Source organism: Heteronotia binoei, chromosome 13 (genome assembly GCF_032191835.1).
Source record: "Heteronotia binoei isolate CCM8104 ecotype False Entrance Well chromosome 13, APGP_CSIRO_Hbin_v1, whole genome shotgun sequence".
Lineage (NCBI taxonomy): Eukaryota > Metazoa > Chordata > Lepidosauria > Squamata > Gekkonidae > Heteronotia > Heteronotia binoei.
In genome coordinates, this window is record NC_083235.1 from 59,569,654 (window position 1) to 59,593,408 (window position 23,755).

The following is a 23,755-nucleotide window of genomic DNA, read 5'->3' on the forward strand; positions in this document are numbered from 1 at the left end:
AATCTTTGTTAGGCATATTGTACTGCCAACATACATCTTTTTACAATCACCACATATCAGAATGTAAACCACACAGCAAGAGTTACAATTATTGTAAAAATGTAAAAGGATAGTAGTTAGTTCCAGGTGAAACAAGCACTACTGTTTCTATAGCCATATGGCATATACTACATCCTGCACAAGGTTGTTGTCCCTAACTTATTACTGTTTCTACTCCTTCAGTAGTTGAATCAGATTGGACCAACATATCTCCAGGGTTCTTAGTCTGCCTAAGCCCCAATAGATGGAGGCTGCCTACACCCTGGTACTTCTGATAAAGGATGCCAGTGTTTTAGATTATATGGCATTATATCCTGCTGAGGTTGCTTCCCTCCCCAAACCTCACCCTCCCAAGGCTTCACCCCCAAATCACCAGGAATTTCCCATCTCGGAGCAGGCAACCCAAAGGGGAACTGATCTCTATAATTGGAAGATCATTGTAATTCCAAAAGATCTCACAGTTTGGCAAACCCACAGGAAAGAAGGAAGCAGGAAAAGCAGAGAGGCTATGGAGGCTTTCAGGAAAAGAAAAAATAGTGGGGGAAGGGAAAATGAAATGCCTCCCACAAGTCCTTTAAGGTTCCTACTTGTCCATTTCTAAGAAGGCTTCACTGTAGTGCAAACTATAATCCTGAAATGTTGTTCACTAGGGCTGTGGCAGTCTGTTCACATTGATGATCTGAGGAGATCCCAGGATATGGTCTCTGATGTAACTGCCTTGAGGGATGTCACCATCAGCGAGCTGTTTCTGGAGCACATGAAAGAGCCTGCAGGAAATCTTGGATGTAAGAGTTTTAGTCATTTAGTAGGCATCTGAAGGGGTATGTGTGTGCGGAGGGGGAGGTATATGTGTTTGCATGCATAAATGTGTCTTGAACACGCTTTTTCTGGCAGTCTAAAAATGCCCAGACTCTCCAAGCTTACCAGTAGGCAAATCTCATTCCTCTGAAACGTTCTGTATTGCAGTTGTATCCCCAGAGAGAGTAGAAGAAAAAGAAGAGGAGATGGAGGTAGAAGGAGCAACAGCACTTGAACAAGAAAGAAAGCCTGTAAGTTCAGAACCAGTATGTGTTATTTTAATTATATTGGGGGAAATATTGTGGATTTGTTACAAATGCTAGTAACAAATCACAAATTAATTTATAAAGGTGAAGGTAGCCCCCTGTGCAAGCACCAGTTGTTTCCAACTCTGGGAATTAATTTATAGGTCATGATTATTCTTGACCTGTGTCTTATATAGAGAAAAAAATCATCTCTATGTTATGGGAGCTATATATTCACAAGAGAGATATCTGCATATCCCACTTTCCCCCAGTGAAATCTTCCACACTTTAACAGTTTAGGAATACTGGTGCAGGAGTGAAAGAGTCCTTGCAACTTTCTTTCTTAATTTTCTAGCTTTGTAGCAAAGACTCACAACTGCTGCCAGTCTTCCCATATCCAGCAGCAGTGTACAGCTGTTCCACTTCACGGAGCTTTGCTGTACCAGTTCTTTCTCTAGCTTTGCGAGTGTTCTTCTCAGAGCAGATACTTGGGCTAACTGCCAGTGCTGCAAGGGGAGTGTTCCACTATTACTACCTTTGCTGCTACCTCCACTGGTGCCGGACTAGGGAGCCGCGGCAGGCAGAAGTGGGCTTTATTACATTTAATAAAATGTTTTGAATAAATAAAGTACTCAATGAAGAAGGAATAATGAATTTGGTTTTAAGATGAACAATTTCAGGATACTAACAGGGTGTTTTCCCCCCCCTCTTTTCTGTGTCTGGGAAAGACCCGTGTCTTAGACACCACCATCCTTCTGAGAACCTGTGTGCAGAGTGCTGTGGGAATGCTGAGGGACCAAAACGAGGGTTGTAACCGCAGCACTAGGAGAATTGAAATCCTCCTTAGTCTCCTATGTGAGGCAGATTATTTAAAAGGTATGAATTACTAGAAGCACTTGATTCCCCATAAAATGGGAAGTGTTCTTGCAAACTTTCCAGAATGCATTATGTATAAGTTTATTCCACAGTTTGTGAAGTCCCAGAGTTAACTAACAGGCATAGACAAGTAGTAAAGGCTGAGAAATACCATTTCTGTTATGTGTAGTTAGGTACAGCCAGTACTGCTTGCTGTGTCTTCTTCTTTGGGGTACTAGTTAATTGGATGCAGTAGAAAGCATTCCAGAACAGAATGCATATTTGCCATTTCATGAATGACAGTCAGGTGCTTCAGAAATCAGGACATCTCAACTGATGTTCATAAAATCTAGGTAAATTAGCTGCCAGTCATGTATTTTTGTCTTATTGGCCAACTCTTTTTTTTTTTTTTTTTAAATTTTTAAGTTTATTACACCCAAGTGAAAATAGACAAAGAACAACCAATGCACAAAAACACACAAAAAAGAAAAAGAAAACAGCAACACATAAACATATCATACAACTCACACATCACACTTCCCTCCACCTCCCTTACATACTCTCAGTCACCCCGGGGGTGATCAGAGATACCCTGTTTCCTTTTCTGTTATTCCCATGTCAGTCCTTTACTTTTAACCCAACAGTAAATTGGTTCCCAGCTTTCTTTACATTTCAACAAGTTCCCATTTCTTATTCTAGTAGTCATAAGATCTAATTCTGCAGCCTCAATAAGTTTAACCATAAATTCTTCCCTGGAGGGGGTTTGGGGTGCTTTCCAATATTTAGCAAATAATATTCTCGCGGTGGTAACAATATACATTAGTATCTTAATTGTTTTAAGTGGAAAATCTTCTTTGCACACATTTAAAAGATATAGTTCCGGTGAATGAGGTACCTTAACTTTTAGGATTTTTTGGGCCCAAGTATTAATTAATGCCCAGTATTTTTTTGCATGCTCACATCTCCACCAAATATGAATTAATGAGCCTTTAGTCTTTTTGCATTTCCAGCATTTGTTAGAATAACTGGGATATATTTTAGCTAAGCGATCAGGTGTTAGGTACCAGCGATAGATCATTTTGTATAAGTTTTCTTTGTACAGGGCCGGCAAGGTTAGCTTTACATTCCGTTTCCAGATTTTCTCCCAGTCATCTAAACTAAGATTGAGGTCAATATCTCTTAGCCATTTTATCCATGATTCTTTGACCACCTCCTCCTGCATTTTTTCTCTCAGTAGCCATTCATATATTTTGGAAATTAATTTTTGATCTGTCTGAATAATTTGGTCAAGGTCATTCAGTTTCTTGGGGAATCCTCTTTCTTTATCTTTTTGGTGACAAGATTGTATTTGACACTTCAGCCACCAATCTATTGAAATCATTCCTTCCATTCTTAGATTGTTTTGTTTATCTAATAGACTTTGGTAATCAATTAATTTGTTCCAGTCGTAGAGGTTGGGATGAGTATGAGCCTCAATTGGTGAGACCCATAATGGGGTATAAGAGTAAAATTTCCTAATTTCCATCCAGACTCTGTAAAGGGATTTTCTTATCTCATGCCTCCAGAATGAACTGTTGGAGGGGGGGTTTTGGTACCAAAGATATCCGTGCCATCCTTTTCCCAACCCTGCCCCCTCGATGACCAACATTCTCTTGTCCTCCAATGCAAACCAATCTTTTAACCAGACAATACGACAGGCCTTATGATATAAATTCCATTCTGGTAAGGCAAAACCACCTCTGAATTTACTGTCTTGGAGAACTTTTAGTCTGATTCTGGGCTTTTTTTTCTGCCAAATAAAGGATGAGATGATTTTGTTGATCCGTTGAAAAAAAGACTTCGGAAGCATAATAGGGATCATCTGGAACAGGAACAAGATTCTTGGCAATATGTTCATCTTTATAGTTGCTATCCTGCCCAGAAGTGAAATATGCAGGTCTTGCCATCTGTTTAAGTCCTCTTGAATTTCTTTTATCAGTTTCTCATAGTTATCTCGATATAAATTTTTGAGCTCATTCGTCATTTGAATTCCCAAATATCTTACTTTCTTTCCATACACAAATTCTGATTGAGTTTCAAATTGGTTCGTTTGTTCTTTGTTCATATTTTTTGTAAAAAATTTCGTTTTCTGCACATTAATCTTAAAACCCGATACTTGCCCATACTGTTTTAGTGTTTCTTTGAATTGACCAATAGATGAGTTAGGATCTTCTAAAATACATAACAGATCATCTGCGAAGGCTCGAATCTTCAACTCCTCTCCCCTAATTCGGATACCCTTTATTCTGTCCTCCTCTCTTATTCTTTGCAGTAAGAGCTCTAATGTTAAAATAAATAATAGCGGCGATAAAGGGCAGCCTTGTCTTGTGCCCTGAGCTATACCAATCAGATCTGTTTTGGTGTTATTGAAACTGATCTTTGCATTTTGCGCCGTGTATATGGATTCCACCAATTTGCAAAAATTTCTTCCACAGCCTACCGCTTCCAATGATTTCAAGATAAACTTCCAATTCACGTTATCGAAGGCTTTCTCAGCGTCTACAAATATTAATGCCACTTGCTTCTCAGGATGTTCTTTATAATATTCAATGACATTCATTAGAAATCTTACATTTTGCCTCATTTGTCTACCTGGAACAAATCCCTGCTCCTATTGACTTATTGGCCAACTCTTAAGTGCCGAAGCAGCATTGCTTCCTTTGGTAAGCATGGACTTACAAAAAGATAGGGCTTCTGCATACTGGAGATGGGGGGAGGACAACACTTCAAATACAAAGCAAAATATTACTTGTAACTTTGAGAAAGAGGAAGGAAGGAAGGAAGGAAGGAAGGAAGGAAGGAAGGAAGGAAGGAAGGAAGTTCTCCAGAGCTGTCCAAATAAGGATGGAGTATGTTCTAGAGCAGGAGTGGCCAGTGGTAGCTCTCCAGATGTTTTTTGCCTACAACTCCCATCAGCCCCAGCCAGCATGGCCAATGGCTGGGACTGATGGGAGTTGTAGGCAAAAAAAAATCTGGAGAGCTACCTTTGGCCACCCGTGCTCTAGAGAGCCAGTTTGGTTGTAGTGGTTAAGTGCGTGGTCTCTTATTTGGGTGAACCGGGTTTGATTCTCCACTCCTACACTTGCACCTGCTGGAATGGCCTTGGGTCAGCCATAGCTCTGGCAGAGGTTGTCCTTGAAAGGGCAGCTGCTGTGAGAGCCCTCTCAGCCCCACCCACCTCACAGGGTGTCTGTTGTGGGGGGAGAAGATAAAGGAGATTGTAAGCCACTCTGAGTCTCTGATTGAGAGAGGAGGTTGGGGTATAAATCTGCAATTCTTCTTCTGTAGTTGACTCAGAGTATCAATTAAAAGGGGAATGAGAAACTGTCACTCACAGGTTTATAAGTATTTATAGTATGGAGGAGAGATTTAGGTTAGGGGAAAATTTTCAAGTTGCTTATTCCTCATGGATTCTCAACTTATAAGGAGTAATGTAATAAGGCAACCACCTCAGTATTCACTCCACTAAAACAATTACCTCGTAGTTACATCTGTCATCAAACTGTACCCTTCAGAAAATGACACAGGTAACAGTTTTAAAAGTTTTTGGTTTATTTGAACAAATTCGCAGGGAAGGGAATCAGTAATTACATGAGTTTGGGGAGTTGGAATAGGTAGGCAGACAGTTAAAACACAGTTAAAATCTGAAGTTGCTGACTTCACAAGAGAAGGTATTAGATTTAAAGTTATATTTTCACTAATGGTACTGCAGATATTATGAGGCTTGTTCTTAGAGGTTATTTATTCTGAATTTCCTGTTAAATTTCACATGTTACAATCACAGTCTTAAGCTTACTCAGCTTTATCCCTTTGGTTAAGACTAAAGTCTGTCACTAGACCCCTTTCCGCAGGCAAGATCATTATTATATTCTTTATGGTAAGTAACCTGGGCCTTTGGCACTTTGAAGGCCTTTCAATGCCACCTCAAATCCTTTGCCAAATCCTGATCTTCCAGACTTTCCACCCTGGGCACTAAACTTAATACAGGAGAACTCCTTGAGAGTCTCCAGTATTCAAAGCCATACCACCCTGGCTCTGCCACAGACTCCACTGCCAGTTTGGACTGCCCTTATATTAGAGAGCCTCTCAAAGCAACAACTTCTGGTCATTTCATTCTCCAACTGCTGAACTGTCCCTCTCCTTTTTGACAGTTAGAAGCAGTTCCCCAATCAGAGTGAGTTCCATTAGCTGTTACTCACTTACAGTTCCATTAGCTGTCACTCATATGCACTGTCTTTAAGCATGCATATGCCTGCTGGCTGTCGCAAGTACTAATTAGAGAACTTTTGTTTTTTTCAGCCTCCTTTTTGAAGATAACAAAGAGTCGTCTCTTAAGTCTTGTGAGGGAGCAGGAGGAAAACTCTTGCACCATGAAAGAGTGGGTGCAGCGGTCGGCATCAAACCTTAGTGCCCTCCAGGAAGCAGGAACTTTCAGGTATTGGCACTAATTAACATCACTACACTTTCATGGATCTAAAAACACAATGCACTATCTACAAAACCCCATATGTATCCTAAGACACTTCTTGACCCACAGAGGAGGAATGTCTGATTACTACTTTGTGGTCTCTGCATCATACTGATAGGTATTATGCCTGTGCAGAAACTTTTAGCTTTTGGACACAATGATCTAAGTTGTATGCAGTATTGGAAACAAAGTTTTGCATAGAAATGTTATTCCTGAATTAATCTGTGTGCCAGTTTGAAAGGAAACATGTCTGTTTCACCTCATAGCATTAATTGCGAAAGTCAACTGCTTTGCATTTATATGGCACTCACTTCCTGCATCCAAGCCCCACCCCCTTACCACCTACATATCTCTGGCCAGTGTCTACATACCCTCCATTCATCTGACCAAGAGCTGTGTTTCTTGAAAGCTTATGCGGCAATAAAATTTGTTAGTCTTAAAGGTGCTGCTGGATTCTTTGCTATTTTGCAGCAACAGACTAATGTGGTTAATCCCTCTGGATCTAAAGAAGTTGGGTTGAAATAGAGGTTTGGGGTTTTTACCCTTCCCCCCCCCCATCCCCCCAATATATTCTTCTTTCATACATAACAGTTTTACTAGAATGCTTCTGGTGTTTAACATTTTGTTTTTCATGTATTGTTTTCACTGTTTATGTTTCCACAGGTGTACACTGTGGAAGCGGGTCCAGAATGTGGTGACTCCATCTCTGGCTTATATGGTATCTGTCATAGACAGAAATGCTAATCTGGATTTACTGGTCAGATCAAGAACAGAAAACTGTGTGAAGGGTCTGTGGATGTTCATCTTCAGTGATCTGAAGCTTCTGAATATCCCGTATGTTATTGGCCAAGGCAGGTGAGTTGTGTAACATGACTGTACTGATGGTTAGTGAAATAATCTTCTGTTTGCCTGTGAATTGGATTTTAAGTCCATGTATAGTAGTATCATTCAGGTTTCTGATTCTGTTTGGAAATGTATTCCAGTAATAAGTCCAGATAAATTGGATGCCCCTTTTCTGAATGGTTTCACTTATGAGAGATCTTGTGACTACTTCTCAGAAAATTCATGCCATAAGTCTTTGTCTTGTTGGAGACAAATGAAATTGCATAGGTTGTTGCTAGGTAACACTAGGAGAGCAATCCTAAACAGGTCTACAGAGAATCCTACTCTAGTCTATTCAGTGGGGTTTATTCTTGGAACTGCGTTTTTAATTTCTCCTGCTTCTTCTCATGACTGGTAATTAAAACATCTTTCCATGCTGAAATGAGACTATAGTTTTCTTCTCGGTAGAAAACGTATACAGTTTGCAAAACACATTTTCGCTGTCTCTTCTCCAGCTCCCAGACTGAAACAATTCTGGTGCAGAGTTATTTTCAGGGAACTATCTCTGCTGTTAATGAAATGCCCTTCAGCTGGAGGATAAAAGATTATTTAGAAGACCTTTGGGCTCAAGCTCGGTACATCCCTGGCAATAAAGGTGAGAATGCAGGGGGGCTGGTGCAACTGGCACCAGGTGTGGGGAAAGCCTAGACTGTTAGTACACCTCAGATTAATCAGAGAATACTGTAAAGGTGCCAACACGTTATGGTGCTGCCTTTTAGTTTTATTTATTTAAAATATTTATATCCCACTTTTCTCCCAATCAGTGGGCTTTAAAGCTTATGTCTTTCTCAGACACTCTTTTTCACTTTATCCTGGCTTTTAATTAAGGATTGATCTTTTAGCATTGTTTTTACAGCCCGCTTTTAGCCTAAGAACTGTGTGAGGCTCATTTTAATCTCCTCAGTGTTTTATGGTTTTATGCTCTGATTTGCTTTTAATTCATAATGTATGGTGCTTTATGTTTTTATTATGTTTTACTTATGTTTCAGGTAGATTCCCTGGAGAAGTAGCATACAAACTGTCTAAACAAATAAATTTGTAGAATATTTGTATTTCATTAAGAACCAGCTTAAATATTAATCCATATAAATGCACAGTAAAGGAGGAAGCAAGCTACTGCTTATTAATTAATATAACTCTGATATACTTGTACCTCACCGAAAGCGTGCTGTGTGCCGCTAGCTTTCTCTGGCCTTCCTTTCTAGTGTTCCAAGTAACTAACCACAGAGAGGAGCTTTTGTGTTCTGTTTCCAAAAGCTAATAAGGAAAAGCCTGGAGCAGAAAACCCCACTAAAACATATGTTGCAAATCCTCCACAAAGTGCAGGTAGCTTATGGAGCTAAACTGAAGGGTCTAAAATGAATTTTTGTCTGTGTCTTATGATCTCATTTTCTCTTTTTAACTATTCAATATTTTATGTAAAACTTGGCATAGCCCTGTAGAGTCTTAACTTGCCACTTTAAGCATCCATTGTTGTGGATGGTGAGGTAAAAGATACAGTAGCAGTTGAAATCCTCATCTAACCAAATTCACCCACTTTACAGGCCACAAAGAAAAGTTTATTGACGTATTTCAGAAGACACCACTTGGAGAATATCTTGCTGAGCTCTCTGAAAAAGAGAGGGACACCCTTTTCCACTGTTACCTCAGGGACTTCATCCTGCTGACAATGGGTGTATCTTCTCCTAGAGAATTAGAGGTCAGTATTGTAATAAGAGTTGTGAAAGTGCTTGGGATTAAGTATGCGTTATTCATGATGCCCTGTAGTTGTGTGCAGTAGCATTTGAACAGAACACAAGCTTCATCAGGTTACAATAGATAGCTATTACTGAGGTTTGTCTTCGGTGTAGCCCCACCTTTGGACTGCATCTGTATGCAAGCTGGCCACAGAAGAAAAATTCCTAGTTCTCAGGAACTTAAGGGGGACTCTCCCCCTCCAGAGCAGACATGATAGTTTTTTCCTGCCCAACCATCACATGCTCCAGAGGAGAGCACCCCTCTTTCTCTCTGTTCCTTTTCTGCCACTGTGGAGGTAGGGCTTTGCTGCATTGTAGGAATCTTTGATGCTTATTGGCTTTGCTCTTTTTCTGGGGTGGGTTCCCCCCCCCCCCATTTATTTCTGCACAGTCAACTAGGTTATGTTGCACACACATCAAATTCTTATTCAGGATATTGCTCTGTACAAGGGTAACAATCTGGAGAGATCTTTTCAGTTGCCCAGGATCAGTTGTAAGTTATATAGCAAGGGGTAGCACTGAATTTGGCATATGACTTAATGACTTTGTTCACAGATGCTAAGAAGTCTTTTTTAGTGGCAGTTTTTCTTTTGTGTTCTGATAGCAAACATACCTGCCACTCTGCAGACGCTCTGGATTTCAGCACCAGTGGTATTTCGACACAGTTGTGTCAACAACTCAAACCATATGTCTCTTTTGAGACTCATTGACCTAGCATGTATCTTGAATGTGTGAGTTTGTCCCTCTAGATCAGGTAGAGTGAACTTAATTTTCCTGTCCAGCCTTCTGGGCGAACCAGGGCCAGGTCTAAGGTATCATGTCTATTGGTTGTATCAAAGCAATGCAGCAATCTCAGTGAATAAAATAATAGGGATATAATATAAGTTAGAGGTGATTAGAGGGAATGAGAGGGTAGGGATCATATTGCAACTCTTCCCCCTTGGTCATTATAAGAGTTTGCAGAAGAGAGGCAGGAACTGAGGGAAAGGGTGTACTCTGCTTTAGAGCACATGATGGTTTAGGCAGGAAAAAGTTGTCACATCTGCTCTGGAGGAGAGAAATGCTTCTCTTAAATCCTTGAAAGCTATGAATTTTTCTTCCATGGCTGGCTTGTGTGCAGGTGCAGTCCCAATGTGTGTCTGCACAGAAGACACTGATGAAAAACAATTACAGGTAGGTACGACTCTGTTTTGTTTACCAGTCCAGCAACAAACATTTTCCTCTTTCTTGAATGTGTTAAGCTTTTTATCCAAGAAAGCTTCATCTATACCAGAAGATGTAAATATGACAATATTTTGATTGATTGCTATTTTAATTAGATTTAAAGGCATTTTTTAGAATTTAATTTTACATTTGGGCATGTGATTATTAAAACGAATTACTTATATTTGAATTAGACTTGTATTTAAATTTCCAGTTTCTGCAAATAGCTCTCTTGTCATGTATTGAAGAAATGAAGGCAGCCTCTTCCAGTGCAGAACAGAACGTGCTGCCCCTCCCCTGGATCCACCTTGGTTACTGTGAGTTTAGGAGTCGGCTGCAGAACTTCTCTAGGATTCTTGCTGTGTGCCCCGATGTAGTCAATGCTCTAACTGGCCATGCTGGGAGAGAAGGCAGCATTCCATGTCACCAAATGGTACTGTTGATACTTGGTGTACTGTAACTATTAATCTTACTGCATAATGCATTATTCTCTGTTCTAATGGTTCTACTCGTTTTGTGTAAACTTAAGAATTAGGGGAAGTGCTAATCCATTCAAGAGGTGATGTTGGAAGTCATATATTGTAATAAAATAGGCATCTGTTGCACTCCTTATAGCAGTGACTCTTAATCTTTTAGAAATGTCCTGTCCCGGCAGAGATGGGACTCCAATGGGAGCCCCTCCCGCACCCCCCAGGGCCCCAACATACCTCCCGGCCGCCCGGCACGGTCTGTCCAGCCGACACACCCGCCAGTGCACGGAGCCAGAGGGCCTGCCCCCCAAGCTTGGGAGAAGTGGCAGAGCCGTGGCTGTGACCGTGGAGCGGGAAAGGCTGGAACAACGCCCTACAGAGGGGGCCAGGAAGTCAGGAGCTTTGAGCCGTGGCGGTTGGTACCGCCACGCCCAAACGCAGTGCCAGCATCCCAACCCCCTTGGCCGCCCCATGGAGAACATACCCCAGGAAGTCCTTCCACAGCATCCTCGCTTATAAGCTGGGGCGGAGCTAACCAGGGGTGGGACCTGGGAGGAAGGGAGGGGGCAGGGGGAAGAATAAAAGGCCAGAGGCTGAGAGGTCAGGGAGGAAGCAGGCTGCTGCTGCAGAAAGCAGCTGAGAGAGAGAGAGAGAAAGGAGCCCAAGCACAGCCAGGGAGGGCAGGAGCAAGAACGGGTGAAGTAACCCTGCTCTGGCCTCCCGCATTCTGAGACCTCTGGGATGCTGAGACGGGCTCAGGCTCGAGCCAGGTCACCAGGAGAGCAGCGGCCACAGCAGGGCGTGGTGGGGGTAATCAGGGGCGTGACAGAAATTAAACGAATTTCTAAAGTTTTGTGGACTTGTCACTGTAAGTTCTGCATGGTAGTAGCCATGCAGGTTCAGGAGGTAGCAGTCATAAGGCATGCCCATTGCCTTCTGCACTGCTGGCATATAGAAGTGGGCCATACCCTTAGAAAGAGTGTAAGGATTAAGGAAAATAAACAGCAGTTCAGCTCTCTTCTTCTTTTTGCATGGCTGTGAGGAGGAGAGCCTGGAACATCCACCCTCAGCTCAGGAGTTTCAGCATCTTAGCATACTTGCTAGAGTTATGAACCAACTGTTTGGGCCACAGCCTAAAGTTTTGAGAACTATTGCATCTTCTTCGTGGTCTCTGTGCATCACACTGATGGGATTCAGGCGCCTGCGCCGACCACGATCGGTAACTTCAAAAGCTGCGGATTTCCGCGCCCCCGGCCCGGTGCGCATGCGCACCGCCCCTCCTGCGCATGCTCACCGAGCCCGGAGCGGACATCCCGCCAGTTCTCTTCTGACCGCCGCCTGGATCAGTTGATCTTCACGCTACGGTCGGTGCTTTTGTCCTTATATATATTAGGATTGTGGATTTCCAATTTCTTGTTTTATCTTTCTTATTTTAGTTTATTGTGTTGGACTTGAAGAAAAAAGGGGCGATTTTCTTCGGGATTTTCCCGCTTCTTTTCCACCCTCACATCCCCCCCTCCCCCTCATCCTTCCCGCCACGCATGGAAAGGCGCTGGGGATTTTTTCGGAGGTGTGTGAGGTGTGGCAGCAAGATAGCCCCACCAGACGGACATTCCCTCTGCCTACTCTGCCTGGGAGAGTCCCACATCCCCGACTCCTGTTCGCATTGCTCGAAATTCTCGAAGCAAACAAAGAAAAATCGCGCAGCCCGTCTAGCCGCTGCACTAATGGAAAGAGCGCTTTCGCCAAAGAAGATGTCGACCACATCGACATCAGAGTCGGTCGATGCCGACAGGGCCCTTACCGACGCCGATCGCCCCAACAACAGAGCGGGCTCGGCACCGAAGTCGGACTCCTCTACGCCTGCGAAACGGCCTAGAGAGGAGAAGGTAGCCCACACCGAGGCGAAGAAGAAGAAAAAGGCAGACAAGCCCAAACTCAGCGGGCACTCTGCGGCCTCCGTCCCGACATCGCCAGCGCGACTGGCAACAGGTTCAGTTCCGCCTCTGAAACTATTTGCCTCCCCGAGACGGCGACTCAGCCCACCGACACTCTCCTCCATGTCGACGCAAATAGCGATTTCGTCGGACTCCGACCGCGACATCGAGCTTGCGCAACGCTCGGGAACGGAACAGAGCCCGATCGAAGATCGTCGCCCGCGAACTCCATCCCCTCAACCCAGGGGAGACGATCGCACCACTCCATTACGGGGTCGATCGCGCAGCCCACGCAGATCTACTACCCCACGCCACCGCTCCCGAAGCACACGTCGGGACCGATCCCACAGTCGCTCCAGAAGCCCCAGACGTCGGCACCGATCGAGAGATTCGGCCGAAGCCAGATCATCGGTCACTCGCTCACCGAGGTCGAAACCTAAAGGAAGCTCACCGCTACCGAAGCCACCACCCCCGATACCGTGGGACCAGAGACAGTGGCAGTACTTGTATGGTTCTTATCCGATGCCGTCAGTTTTCCCTTGGCTGCCCCCCAGACAATTGGAGTGGGACCAACAATCTGAAGCGTCGGTGAGATCAAGGACATCGTACCATACACCAAGGCATACACCATCGGCGTCGCTGTCGAAACCTCCCGACACCGAAAAACCCCCTAAGCAGGGGAGCTCCCCTCGGCCCCGAGGACACAAAAAAGTGACTCCAGAACCTAGCAAGACCCCGGACACACCACAACCCCGGTCGGAGCACTCAGAGTCTCCGGAGGACTCTAAGTCAGAGGGAGAATCAACCTCGGAAGAACAGGGCAACCTTTCTTCTCCTGAAGAACCATCACCTTCTCAGAAGGTCGGGGAAGAACAACCGATATCCCCTTCCGAGGACCTAAAATCTTACGGTGACCTCATTAAGCGGATGGCCCAGACACTAGCCCTCACTACTATCCAACCTCAACCGGTAGTGACGGACAACGTTTTTGATGTCGTGCAACTCGACACCTCCACAGCAGTAGCATTACCCCTAACAACAGTAATGATGCACACGGCCAAATCTGCATGGGACAAGCCTGCGTCGACACCGATATCCTCACGCAGGCTGGACCACATGTATAGAATTCAGGAGTCTACTGCTGAATTCCTTTTCAACCACCCCAAACCAAACTCGGTAGTGGTTGCCTCCTCGTCTAAAGCTAGGAAGACCCATTCTACCCCCCCCGATAGGGAGGGCAAAAAACTGGACAACTTGGGTAGGCGATTCTATACAGCAGGCTCACTGTGTATGAAGATGGCAAACTACACAGCTTGTATGGGACGCTACCAATATGCCCTGTGGGACCAACTTTCCACAATTTTACCAACCCTTCCGGAACAACCAATGTTAGCGATCCGGAAACTGCAGAAGGAAGGCATCCAACTGGCAAAGCAACAGATAAGCTCTGCAAAACACGTGGGAGACGTTGGGGCAAAGACCATCTCCTCGGCTGTGACACTCAGAAGGCATTCGTGGTTGAGATCTACAGCCCTCCAACCAGATACCCAGTCTTATATAGAAGATCTGCCATTCGATGGCAGCGGACTGTTCAGCGCTAATACTGACACCGTTTTACAAGAAATGGATAAAAGTATTAGAACATCAAGGAATTTAGGAGTATCTACCTCATCAAAGTCACAGACCAAACGACCCTGGTCAAAAACTTGGAACAAGAAACCATATTTGAAACAACAAGGAGACCAACAGTGGAGACCAAAGGGCTCGGGTTCCTTCTCCAAAACTCAATATAGCTCTAAAACGAAGTACTCACCAACTTCAACCCCAACTACCCGCCAAAAGGGAAACCGACAGCCCAAACAGGGCCTTTGACTGTCCCCCACCGTGTTCTTTCCCATCCCCGTCCCTTGGCAACCAGACAAGGCTCTATCCCTTCGTCCAAGCTTGGAACAGAGTTACAACAGACAAATGGGTCTTGTCTATAATTCAATCAGGCTACCAAATAGAGTTCCAGCAATACCCTTCCATCCCTACAGTTGTTTACACCACTTCATCCCCCACATTAAAAGAGGAAGTACAAGCTCTTCTACACAAGGACGCAATAGAACCGGTTCCACCAGGTCAGGAAGGACAAGGTTTTTATTCCCGGTATTTTATAATCCCCAAGAGGGATGGTGGCCTCAGGCCTATCATGGACTTGAGAGCGCTCAACATCTTCATCGCTCATCACAAGTTCAGGATGACCTCCCTGCAAAACATTCTACCTCTTCTCAACCAGGGCAATTGGATGGCCACGTTGGACCTGCAGGACGCATATTTTCATATAAGCATACATCCGGATCATCGAAAATTCCTCAGGTTCACTATCGGGAAATCTCACTTCCAATACCGGGCGCTGCCTTTCGGTCTTTCAACAGCTCCAAGGGTCTTTACGAAGACCATGGCAGTAGTGGCAGCACATCTGAGATTACAGGGGATAACAGTGTTCCCGTACATAGACGATTGGCTTCTGGTAGCAAACTCGAGGGATCGTCTTTTACACCACATCCAGATAACCTTGACCCTCCTACAGGAACTGGGACTGCAGGTCAACAACAGGAAGTCACACCTCCAACCCTGCCAAAGGACGCAGTTCATCGGAGCAATCCTAGATACCAGAAGGTGCATGGCCTTTCTTCCACCAAACAGAGCAAACGACATTATCTCGTTAGTGTCAGAGTTCCTCCACAACCCCACTGTGAGAGCGAAACAGATCCAACGTCTTCTAGGGCTGATGGCCGCGACCACCTCGGTCATCCGGTTTGCAAGGTTCCACATGAGAAGTCTCCAGCTGTGGTTCATCAGAACGTTCAACCATCTGAGGGACCACCCGTCACGCAGAATGGTCCTTCCAGTACCAGTTCTACTTTCCCTACAATGGTGGCACCGAAGGCGAAATCTAATAGAAGGCGCTCCATTTCACAGAACGGCACCATCCCTGACGATAACCACGGATGCATCCCTATGGGGATGGGGAGCACATCTGAACGGCATGTGCGTTGGGGGCAGGTGGCCACCATGCCATCTACGGTACCACATAAACTTTTTAGAGCTACTGGCAGTCCATCACGCCATCCTCTCCTTTCGGAAGCTACTGACCAACAAATCAGTGGCGATCCTAACAGACAATACAACAGCCCTTGCCTACATAAACAGGCAGGGGGGTACAGTGTCCCGAAAGCTTTGCCTGCTTGCGCTTCGCATTTGGGAGATTTGCAGAGAGACTCAAACAACACTGACTGCAGCACATCTCCCCGGCACTCTCAACGCTCGTGCGGACTCCCTGAGCCGTGGAGGTGCCATGCTGCACGAGTGGGAAATCAACTGGCGGTTCCTTCAACCAGTTTTTCAGAAATGGGGGACCCCGGAAGTGGACGTATTTGCTACCCGAAACAACTCGAAGTGCAAGAACTTCTGTTGCAGAGGGGGAGCAGATCCGAGATCGTTGGGGGACGGCCTGCTATTCCCCTGGAAGGGGCAACACATCTATCTGTTTCCCCCCATTCCACTCATCACCAGGGTGGTCTACAAGATTCACAGCGAACGACCGCGGGGGATCCTTATCACCCCCTGGTGGCCAAGGCAACATTGGTTTGCCCCAATACTGAGCATCTCCAGAGGGGTCTTTCATCATTTTCCCCCAGCCGCAGATCTGCTACTGTCGCATCAGGGGCGGGTGACCCATCACGACGCACCGCACCTGAAATTGACGGCGTGGAAGCTATAACAGCATCAATATCAGCTAGGGCGCAGGAAGTCATTCTCAATTGCAGGAAGCTATCCACTCGGAAGTCCTATGACTACAAGTGGGCCAAATTCGTAGAATTCGCCTCACTGTACGGGGTAGACCCCTCCAGAGCAGGTCTTCCCACTGTGCTGGACTTCCTCCTCGCCCTGATTGATAAGGGTCTAGCAGTATCCTCAGTCAGAGTATATTTGGCTGCCATATCAGCTAAGCATGTGCACATTGAGGGCCACTCGGTGTTTACTCACCCAGACACTAAAAAATTCCTTCGTGGCCTTGCCAGACTTTACCCTGCAATAAAGTTTCCGGCTCCAGCGTGGGACCTCCCGGGAGTCTTGCAAGCTTTGTCGGGAAGACCATTTGAACCTATGGCTACGTGCCCACTTCAGTTACTAACGTGGAAGACGGCCTTCCTACTAGCCATCACGTCAGCTAGGAGAGTTGGGGAACTGGCCGCTCTCCGTTGTGACAGCCCTTACTTACGGTTTAGTGCGGAAGGGGTCTGGCTGCGACCTGATGTCAGGTTCCTCCCAAAGGTGATATCGTCTTTCCACTTAAACACGGAAATATATTTGCCAGTGTATTTTCCGAACCCTACTACAGACGGAGAGCGCAGACTCCATGCACTAGATGTCAAGAGAGCGCTGTCCTTTTACTTACACAGAGTGGGGCCGCTACGGAAAGACTCCAGACTTTTTCTATCGTATGCCCCAGCATCACAAGGGAGCAAGGTCTCGGCTCAGAGGATCTCTAAGTGGATCACGGAGACCATTAAACTCTGTTACTTACTAAATAAGAGGCCCTTGCCGGGTCCCATCAGAGCTCACTCCACCAGAGCGATGGCCACTTCGACGGCCTTCATGAAGGGAGTGCCTTTGAGAGACATTTGCGAAGCAGCCACGTGGTCCTCGCCGCATACCTTCGTCAGGCACTATGCGTTGGACCTGAGATGGCATCGAGGAGCTTCGGTTGGCCGAGCGGTGCTGCAGTCGCTGTCTTGCTGATGGACCAGAGCACCCTCCTCCAGGTAGGATATTGGCTTGCTAGTCTCCCATCAGTGTGATGCACAGAGACCACGAAGAAGATAAACAGGTTGCCTACCTGTAACTGATGATCTTCGAGTGGTCATCTGTGCAGTCACACTACCCGCCCACCTTCCCCACTGCTGCCGGTCCATCAGCGGATCATGCAGCGGTCAGAAGGAACTGGCGGGATGTCCGCTCCGGGCTCGGTGAGCATGCGCAGGAGGGGCGGTGCGCATGCGCACCGGGCCGGGGGCGCGGAAATCCGCAGCTTTTGAAGTTACCGATCGTGGTCGGCGCAGGCGCCTGAATCCCATCAGTGTGACTGCACAGATGACCACTCGAAGATCATCAGTTACAGGTAGGCAACCTGTTTTTCTCTTTATGCTTGCCATCTTGTTGAAAAACACAGAGAACTTTGCTCTCATGTACCTCATCACTTGCATGGCTGACACTGCACACTTGTAAATCTCTTGTTGTGTACATGTTGACCTTATGTGACAATTCTAAGTGTGGAAATTAGAATAACAAAGGTGGGAGCAGCAAGGAGTCTTGTGGCTTCGGAAAGGTTATATAATTGAAACATACACTTTTGTCTGCTTGATTCAGGAAGTGGCACTTCAGTGGAATGAACACTACAAAATGGAAGTTAAAATGCCATGAAAGGCAAGAGGTATTTGTGTCAGTCAGTTATGTGTACTGAGAGTGGCAGTGGCAGTGGCTCTCCAGGGTCTCTGGTTGGAGTCTTTCACATCATCTAGTTCCTGATCTTCTAGGTGTTTGCAGGGATTACATCTGTGATCTAGGTGCTGTACTCTACTGAACCATGGCACTACCCTTACCTCCTGTGTTTGCTGACTGATGGACTTGAAATGGGCTTTAGCTCATGGAAGCTTACATTAGAATAAGCCTCTAGAGATTGTTCAGTTTCAGAAATAAAGTAGAATATCTTTAATCTAAAGTTCAGTCCTAACCATTGTATGATACAGATCAGTTTCCTTATTGTTAGTAAGTGAAATAATTGTGTTAGTAGTGAAACCTTGTCCATTCATGACTACCTAGGTATTGGATGTGCTAGCTGCCTTAGCCTGCACTGAAATGCTAGAAGAAAAGCTGTTGAAATGCAACCCAAAGATATGGCTACAGCAGGTGAAGAATCTTCAAACGCCAGTTGAACTTGTTTGTGCAGCAAATGACTTTAAAAGCAATTCCAGTCTATGCTACCAATTGCTTCAGCGATTCAGGTAGGTCATAGAGGCCAAGTAAGGATTTCAGAGTGTAGGAATGCTATTTGTGTGGGGGTGGATCTGCATCAGTGTTTCCCTCCTTGCCAAGCACCAGCCCTTACATTGATTGCAGTGAGTCTGAATCAGTTGTATCCTCCTCAAACCAGGGAAGCCCTTTGTCTTTTATAGTGACTTTTGTATAGCATTTTGCATGACTTACCTATATGTACCACAAGTTAGGAGTTGTGGTAGATAAACTGAATGGAATTGCGAACTCTGTTTTGGTACTTGTTTTGATGCACAAGAAAATAAGGATGTTACTCATCTACTCTGGGTCTTCAGCTGCTAATTCCCAACAAAGCTTTTCTTCGCTTTTGCATATCTCTCTCTCTCTTGATCCTCCCCGCCTCTCAAAATTGCTGCAAAGTGGACCAGTCTATCTTGTGGGAGCTCTTTTGGCGAGTATGGGGAGCATGAATGGGGAGGTGCTGTTAAATGTAGACCAAATTGGGCTTAATGTAGTTCACAGAGATCAGATTGACTATGTTTAAAATGAAAAGGAGTTTAAAATTAAAAGCACACACTGCATAAGCAAGAAAAAATTAAAACAGGTATAAATTTGTATCCACTCTCTGAAAGTCTAAACGCTTATCTCTGTCATGTTAATAAGAGAGAGGCTCTTCAGATCTGGTTGTATTCATTTTGGCTCATCCATTATCTTGATTTCAGGACCTGGGGATCTGGATTGAGGTGGATTCCTTTTTCCTCCTGAAGATATACAGAATGCCCTCTCAACTCAATAAATTATAAAGCTTTATTTCTCTGCCTTTCACTGCCCACCAACAGACTCCCCTTAAGGGCTTTTCCTGTCTGCCAGAAGGTCCTCACCTCAGGATCCACTTTGACCTCTGGCCCAGGTCATCTGTATTTCTGTGGCCCAGGTCATCTGTATTTCTGAATGCTTTAGGGAGGTGATTCATACTGACTTATTTTCAACTGTCTTCCTGCTAGCCAGAAAGGAGCAGTTTATAGCCTCTATTCTTGCACATAGTATAACCTCAACAATTAGCAGTGGTGCTGTAAATTTTGGTATTAGACTTTGGGGTGGAAGGTATTTCACCACATGCTTCTCACTTTTTATTAAACAGGTTCTCTCTGTGTTTTGTCTTTTGACACAGGAGCCAATGGAATCGGGTTTTCTCAGTGTCCCTCTTCGTGGAACATGTCCATCTTGGAGTTGAAACAGCAATGCCAGAGATGCAAGAACTGATAAAGAAATACACTTTACATCTTGTCAATGTAAGAATCCTATTCTTGTTTAGCAAGTCCTTGGGGCTTACTCTTCCATATGAAACATGCTGAGGATTGCTCTGTTAACCTTAAGTGTTGTGTCTGCTCTGACCAAGGTAACTAAATACCAAGAAATCTATATTAATTATAAATAAATAGAGGGTCCATGAAGAATCATGGGAGCAACAAAATATTGGGAAACTGATCCAGATCTTCTTCGTGGTCTCTGCTTCACACTCATGGGATAGAGTGCCCGCACCGATCCCCAAATCGGTACCTAAAAAGCCCGGGATTTTTTCACGCTCGGCACCAGTGGGCATGTGAAGGCATCCCAGTATGCATGCTCACCGGAGCCAGCGCGAGGATCCTGCCAGTTCCTTCTTGACCGCCGCGTTGAAAGGATCTTTCCTGGACTGCTCCGGTCGGTGCCTGGTAATCCTTCTGGATTTTCCCTTTTTTGCCCGTTTTTTGTTTTCCCTAGTTATTGAAGTTGTTGGTAAAAAACAAAAAAACACTTTGTGTTGGACTTCGCCCCTCAAGGCTTTATTTTCCCTCTTCCCTCATAGGTTCCATGCCTATGGAAAGACGTTGGGGGTTATTCAAACGTTGCCTGAAGTGTGGTAGCAAGATCACACCCCCTGACGGTCACTTCCTCTCCTTATTGTGCCTGGGCGAGGGACACCATGTCGACTCGTGCCTGCATTGCTCAAGGTTTTTGAGGCAAACCCGAAAGAATCGGGCGGCAAGGCTATCGGCGGCCTTAGTCGAATCGGCTCTTCGTCCGCTGAAAATGGCAGTGGGCCCGTTGGTATCGATGGGTGACGCTACCAGTCTATGGCTTCGACATCGGTCGATCCATCGTTGCCGGTACAGACCGGTATGCCGACTGAGCAGGATCGACCCACGAAACGACCCTCTGAAGGATTAGTGGCGCTCACGCCAGCCAAGAAATGTCGGGATGACTCAGGGACCTGATCGTCCCTCCCAAAGAAGCTTAAGTCTAAGGAGAAGCGGAAGAAGGATAGACTTTCCCTCACTCCTTCCCTTGCTAGGGATGCTTCGATGGAGTCGGTGTCACCTCGGAAGATTCTGGCGTCTCCCAGTCCCCGAAGTCCTTCGATATAGGGAAGACGAGGCTCGCAGCCGACCCACTTTTCGGGATCGGAGCAGGAAATAGACCTAACTCAGCGGATTCATTCGTCCAGGTTGGGGTCGTGTTGTCGGAGCGACAGTGGTTCCGTATCGGCTTCGGCGCTGAGCGAACCTTTAGCACCACTTAAGCCTACTACAGGACAGAGAGATCTTGAGTCGGGTGCTATGAGGCGACGTTTCCCAGCACCTCCAATCTGGGACCAACGTCAGTGGCCTTGCTCATATGGACCTTATGCATATCCATCGCCATATCCATGGTACCCTCCCCTTGAGTTCCTGGAATGGGACCAACGTTCGGAAGCCTCACACTTCTCGAGGGTTTCGCATCACTCCGTCATTCATCGTGCACCTTTGGCATCGGTGTCGATTCCACCCGAGAGACACAGGGAGCGGTCTGGGGACCTGCAGGCTCATCTGTTTGTATCACTCCGGTCGCCTGAACGTGCTTCGACGCCGATGTTATCTGAACACTCTATGAAAAGAGAGTCTTCAACATCGGACTCTGAGGTCGGTACCGATGATCCGGACAGGGCAGTAGAACCTTCTCCAGATTCGCATATAGCTGAGGACCTTCCCATATCCCCCTCGGAGGATCTCAAGTCATATGGGGACCTGGTGAAGCGCATGGCAAAGTCTCTCTCCCTTCGAGTGGTTCAACCACAGCCAGTCATCGATGATACTGTATTCGACATAATGCAGAGAGACACATCGACGGCTGTGGCCCTTCCAGTGACCAAAGTTATATTGCAGGCAGTGAAGGAGCCTTGGGCAAAGCCTGCATCCACTCCAATTTCCACACGACGCCTGGATCACATGTATCGCGTTCAGGAGGCTGGTGCTGAGTTTTTGTTCTCCCACCCCAAACCCAATTTGGTGGTGGTTTCTTCGTCTTCAAAGGCGCGTAAGAACCACTCTTCCCCACCTGATAAAGAGGGCAAGAAGATCGACAATGCTGGCAGATGATTCTACTCAGCGGGAGCTTTGGGAGTAAAAATCTCAAACTACGCTGCATGTATGGCTTGCTACCAGTATTCGATTTGAGAACATCTCACGCCATTGATGTTGTCCATGAGTGAGGAAAAGCGGGCTTCACTGAAGAAGCTGCAAAGAGAGGGGTTTGCCGTGGCTAAACAACAGCTGGCTGCGTCAAAACATATGGTGGATGTCTCTGCCAAGACCCTCACTTCTGCCGTCTCCCTGTGCCATCACTCTTGGTTGCGGTCTACAGCTCTACATCCTGACACCAGGGCCTACGTCGAGGACCGTCCTTTTGAGGGTGAAGGTCTTTTCAGTTCCACCACTGATAGTGTCCTACAGGAGATGGACAAAAGTATTAAAACCTCAAGGAATCCTGACATCCCTGTGTCTACTAGGACTTGCAAGCCTAAGCAGTGGCACAAATCTTGGCCCAAGAGGCCTTATCAGAAATTTTCCCCTGACCAATCTTGGAGACCTCGCTTTTCACAGATGGAGAGTAGGTCTCCTTATAGGGGAAATAATGTCCAGATTTGCCTCGGCCTCTGCAGCCACCAACAAGTCCAAGGGCTCCCGCCCTCAGAAGCAGGGCCTTTGACTTTTCTGCCGTCCCTCCTTTTTCACACATCCACCTCCATCATCATCTACTAGCTTGGAAGTCCATTTCCACAGACAGATGGGTCCTCTCCATCATAGCAGAAGGTTACAAGATAGACTTCGTTCAGGTTCTGACTCAGTCAGTGATTGCTACCACACCTCCTTCCCCCCCCCCCCCCCCTCTGCTAGAGGAAGTGAGCAACCTCTTGCAGAAACAAGCCATAGAACCAGTTCCGATACTTGCTGGCAAAGAAGCCGTTGCCTGGACCCATTCGTGGACACTCTATTAGAGCGATGGTGATGTCGGTGGCATTCCTAAAGGGTGTTTCCTTGATGGACGTATGGAAGACCGCCACTTGGTCCTCTCCTCATGCTTTCATGAAGCATTATGCGTTGGATGTGCATGCTCAGCAGCGGACTCGTTTGGGAGCTGTGGTGCTGCAAGCTGTCTCTTCTGGTTGACCGTCTTCCTGCCTCCAGGTATGTCTTGCTTGCTAATCTCCCAAGAGGGTGAAGCACAGAGACCACGAAGAAGATAGACAGGTTGCTTACCTGTAACTGTAGATCTTCGAGTGGTCATCTGCGCATTCACACTACCCACCCTCCTTCCCCATTGGATGTGCATGCTCAGCAGAGGACTCGTTTGGGAGCTGTGGTGCTGCAAGCTGTCTCTTCTGGTTGACCGTCTTCCTGCCTCCAGGTATGTCTTGCTTGCTAATCTCCCATGAGTGTGAAGCACAGAGACCATGAAGAAGATAGACAGGTTGCTTACCTGTAACTGTAGATCGTCGAGTGGTCATCTGCGCATTCACACTACCCACCCTCCTTCCCCATTGCTGACGGTCTCCCTATGGTAGGGGCTTCCAGCGGTCAGGAAGGAACTGGCGGGATCCTTGCACTGGCTCCAGTGAGCATGCGTACTGGGACGCCTGCTCATGCCCACTGGTGCTGAGCGCGAAAATATCCCGGGCTTTTTAGGTATTGATTCGGGGATTGGCGCGGGCCCTCTATCCCACTCTATCAACTGCCCTTAACAT

At 46.1% G+C, this 23,755-nt stretch overlaps 1 protein-coding gene across 1 annotated transcript in view; it reads left to right on the top strand.

Moving 5' to 3' along the window:
- Positions 1-23,755, top strand: part of LOC132581016 (E3 ubiquitin-protein ligase RNF213-like) — a 199,079-nt gene that overhangs the window by 124,516 nt on the left and 50,808 nt on the right. Inside the window, exons 30-39 of the mRNA XM_060252036.1 lie at positions 690-824; positions 1,006-1,088; positions 1,811-1,958; positions 6,276-6,411; positions 7,108-7,299; positions 7,782-7,921; positions 8,871-9,025; positions 10,480-10,698; positions 18,541-18,722; positions 19,883-20,003. Of these exons, the coding sequence (XP_060108019.1) occupies positions 690-824; positions 1,006-1,088; positions 1,811-1,958; positions 6,276-6,411; positions 7,108-7,299; positions 7,782-7,921; positions 8,871-9,025; positions 10,480-10,698; positions 18,541-18,722; positions 19,883-20,003 (1,511 nt within the window). The remainder of the gene's footprint in view (positions 1-689; positions 825-1,005; positions 1,089-1,810; positions 1,959-6,275; positions 6,412-7,107; positions 7,300-7,781; positions 7,922-8,870; positions 9,026-10,479; positions 10,699-18,540; positions 18,723-19,882; positions 20,004-23,755) is intronic.